Source organism: Culex pipiens, chromosome 3 (genome assembly GCF_016801865.2).
Source record: "Culex pipiens pallens isolate TS chromosome 3, TS_CPP_V2, whole genome shotgun sequence".
NCBI lineage: Eukaryota > Metazoa > Arthropoda > Insecta > Diptera > Culicidae > Culex > Culex pipiens.
In genome coordinates, this window is record NC_068939.1 from 125,009,740 (window position 1) to 125,013,671 (window position 3,932).

At 34.8% G+C, this 3,932-nt stretch overlaps 1 protein-coding gene across 1 annotated transcript; it reads right to left on the minus strand.

Annotated features, from left to right (window-relative positions):
• Nucleotides 1-1,005, minus strand: LOC120412968 (uncharacterized). The gene is made up of 4 exons (XM_039573616.2): nt 693-1,005; nt 426-626; nt 279-365; nt 1-221 (listed from the first exon to the last, which is right to left on the minus strand). The coding sequence occupies exons 1-4, from the start codon at nt 885-887 to the stop codon at nt 90-92; spliced, it is 615 nt and encodes a 204-aa protein (XP_039429550.1). The 5' UTR covers nt 888-1,005; the 3' UTR covers nt 1-89.
• Between the last annotated feature and the right edge of the window lie 2,927 nt (nt 1,006-3,932).

Here is a 3,932-nt window from a genome sequence, read left to right on the forward strand (position 1 = left end):
TTTTCAAACAGATTTTTTTTTAAATTTTTATTTCCTTTAAAAAAACTTTGTGAAAAATGATTGGGTGTTTAAAAAATAAATCGAATAAATTACTGCTCCAACAGCACCGTGTTTGTCTTCCGCAAAAGCCGTCGCAGTTTGAACATCAACTCAACATTCGACACAACTCCCCGTGCCAGGTACATTTTTACAGCCCGGTGGTAGTCCTTGATGATTGGCTCCTGGAAGATGTGGTTATTACACTTTATTGTTACAACAGTCAAACTATGTCAACTAACCTCTAGGAGTTCGATTCCTTTGTTGGCTTGCTTGTGAACTTCTTTGTAGTGAGCCTCAAAGTCCTCTCTGTTCAGTGGTTCTGGAGTCTAAAAGAAGAAGAAATTTGTTGTACAATTGTTTTTTCAAACGATATACGAAGTATGTACCTCATCGCAGCACTTGATGTGTTGATACAAGTAATCATCACGTGGCAGATCGTTCTGGATGTAACGAAGCAGTAGTGCCACAATTGACTCTCGCAACGGATTCAGCAGCTTTAGGTACATGGATCGACACCTGGCCCGATTTTCCACCAAATCGTCAAAGTTATTCAAGTAGTCTTCGGTCTTTTTCTCGAACTCGTGCAGCTGTTATGTAAAGGAACGATTTAATCAACCTTTTTGCTCATTTGATCACCGTAAAAAAACCCATACCAGTTCAAATTTATTAATCTCTTCTTCATCGGGATACTCCGGCTCCGATTCCGGCTCCGATGGGACATCTGGAATCACCTCTTCTTGTTTAACTTCCACTTCCTCCAAAGCTTGTTGAATTTCCTCTGGCGGTGGTGCCTCCTCAACCTTCTTCTTTACCACCTTTTTGACGACCTTCTTCTTTTCTTCAGTCATAGCTGTGCACTAAAAAAACGCTTCAAAGCTTTTCACAAACTAAAATATAGCAACTAAAAACCCAATTCGCGACCCGAAATGCGATCTGAAAGTCTTGGCGGCTTAGCAGACAATGGTGCATGATGCGAGATGCATTAATAAAATTAGATTCTCATCAGAAGGTGATCGGATTCGGAAAATAGGCATCGGCTATCGGCGCGAACGACGGTCGGCCGGAAATGTATCATACTCGCTGTCTATTTAGTTGTTTAATCAGACCTTTGCGAAGGTAGACACTTTTTGGCAAACGTTTTAGATGCGTGCGCGTGCTCGCAAGGTTTAAACAGAGGAAATACAAAACAGCTTTTTATGTACAAAATTCTTCAACTTGCAGACAGACAGGCAACCATTTTGGCGCCATTACATTTTAAATCAAGATATTTACTTGATTGCTTCATTCTGAAAATAGACGACAATAATAAATATAAGTTCTTAGGTAATGCCTTGCAGAAAATTCTTTCATGATATTTTTCGGACACCAGCATCAATGCAACAAAAGAAAATAAAACGGTTTATACATTTTTAATCGTCTTTTTCTCAGCTGTAATTTTTTGTACATGGGACATTTATGAGAAGGAGAATATAGATCAAAAATATAAGTTTTTCCAAGGAAAAAATTGGTTGTGGTGCTGTACAAAAAAAAATGAACTTGAACATTTTAATAATGATTAAAAACGCAGGGAAATGCATTTTAAATAGTTTTCCGCTGATTGCACTCGTGCGTCCAATTTCCCGAAAAAATATTTCTCGTTTCCCAGGAAATTTGAAAATTTCCCAGGAATATCCGAAATTTAAGCGGAAGTATACATTTTCTTAACTTTGTTGGGCCAATGTTTTGTAAATACACAAAAAAATAATGAAATTTTTTATTCATTTCAATCAACTATATTGAACCAATCAGCTTGGGACCATCCACAAACCACGTGGACACATTTTTTTTGTATGGAGGGTGGACAATCGCCATCAATGATTATCTATTAATACAGAAGCTGAAACCAGTAAGACTTGTTCTGAAATATTAACTTATTCCAGAACAAGTCTTACATAAAGAAAAACATAATTTCTGCAGATTTTTTTTATTCATTTCAATGTCAATGTTATTCTTAAACATATTCTTTATAACTTATTACTGAGACAAATTTGAAAAACAATTTTATGATTGTGAGGCATGGATTTTCACTGTCACATTTACAATATAAACCTTTTTCTCCAAAAATACTAACGATCATATTGTGATTTAATGCAATTTGAAAATTCATAAATTTTCTTAAAGGTTTATGATTTTTTACAAGTTGTCTGGCCATCTATTGTTCCTCACTCATTTTGACCATTAAAATTGCTGTTCTATACAATTTTGTTACATAAAATAATCAGATACTGGATCACAACAATTTTCGATAAATTTCAGATTCCCGGGAAATTTGTTTACAATTTCCCGTTTCCCGAGAATTGTGTAACCCCGGATAATTGGACTCAGTGGTTCTCAACATGGGGTACATGTACCCCTGGGGGCGGACATTTCTAAAGTTTCACTATTTAACATTATTTTTTCGACCTGTCTTTTAGTTTCGCCAAAAATAAACCTGGGAAAAAAATGTATTGTAAATGTAACCCATAAGGTACCTAATTTATTTTATTGATGTTAGCAAATAAATAAATCAGCTCTATTCCAGCATATATAAGAGCAGTTGTTTTAGAGCTGATTTGCAATCACCTTAGCTGTTTTATGACTGATTAGATTATGGATACTGTTTAGCAGCTAATTTATTATTTCTTTTAGTGCTGGATGGTTACTTGGGTTATCTGAGAAAATATGGATCTCATTTTCAATGTTACAAAAATATGAAGTGATTTTTTTCTATTTTTTTCTATTTCAAAGACTTTTCTTCAAAATTATCAAACAAAACACCCTTTAGGAATATTATTGTGGTGTTGTTTAAAACGTTAACGTCTGGGGCGAAACGGGACACATGGGGCGAATTGTAACAGCTGTTTTAGCCTTGTCACTGTACAATAGTGTTTCTCAACCGGTGAGGAATTCCCCCTGTGGGGGAATTTGGCCATTGTTGGGGAGGGGGGGGGAATGACGATGCAATAGTGATCCAATGGGTTTTTGTAAAAATATATATCATTAATTGTATTTTTTAACCTTTTAAGCTTACAATATATTTAAAACTTATTTCGTTGATACACCCAAAATTCAGAATCAAGATAGGGTAGAGGACCCAGTTTTCGCCCTGCTCCAGTTTTCGCCCACCTACTGGATTTAATCTGTATTTAGCAAACTCATACCGTTTTTTGGTTGAATTTATTATGCAGGTTTACATATTCATTCATTTCTAGTACTAATTGAAACTTTCCTAATGAATTTCTATTGATTATTAAGTTTTTATAAGCTTTTCAAAAAAAGCCTTACTGCAGCCGCCATATTTTTGTCAATTTAGACTACAGCGGGTAATAATGTTAATGAGGGAAAACAACTCATTTTGTCCGAAAATAATGTAAATGAATAATTCATTAGTTCACTGTATGTCTGAATTTCATGAAAATCTAGTGATTTACCTGTTTTAAACGTTTACCAAAGGTTATTTCAATAAAATAAAGTGGGCGATTTCTGGGGTCATGAAAAAACATGAGATCCAATTTTCGCCCAGGGCGAAATCTAGTATTGTGTTTTCAGATTTTATCTAGAACCAGTTTTCGTTTACCATAAAAACGAATCTAATCGCAGCGAAATGTGCTTGAAAATATATGTGGAACATTCTAGATTATTTGTAAAGGTTAAATAATCATTTTAATTACTTTCATTCATAAGGGGTTTTGGTTCAAATGTTGTAAAAGTTTACTGGTACATAGGATAACAAATTAAGCAGAGGATGGAGAAGTAGTTACACATGTGCTTTAATATTTTTATTAAGAGGTACCGTAAACTGGGGTGACTTTGATAGCCCGGGGTGACATTGATAGAAATTTGATTTGGCCACTAATTTTGATACATCCAATGTA

What these genes read in the sequence shown, in the direction of transcription:
- LOC120412968 (XM_039573616.2), bottom strand. Translation starts at nt 887, where the DNA reads ATGACTGAAGAAAAGAAGAAGGTCGTCAAAAAGGTGGTAAAGAAGAAG. An exon ending in AGATTAATAAATTTGAACTG is followed by an intron (nt 627 to 692) that starts GTATGGGTTTTT and finishes TTTACATAACAG; the next exon opens with CTGCACGAGTTCGAGAAAAA. An exon ending in AAGGAATCGAACTCCTAGAG is followed by an intron (nt 222 to 278) that starts GTTAGTTGACAT and finishes CACATCTTCCAG; the next exon opens with GAGCCAATCATCAAGGACTA.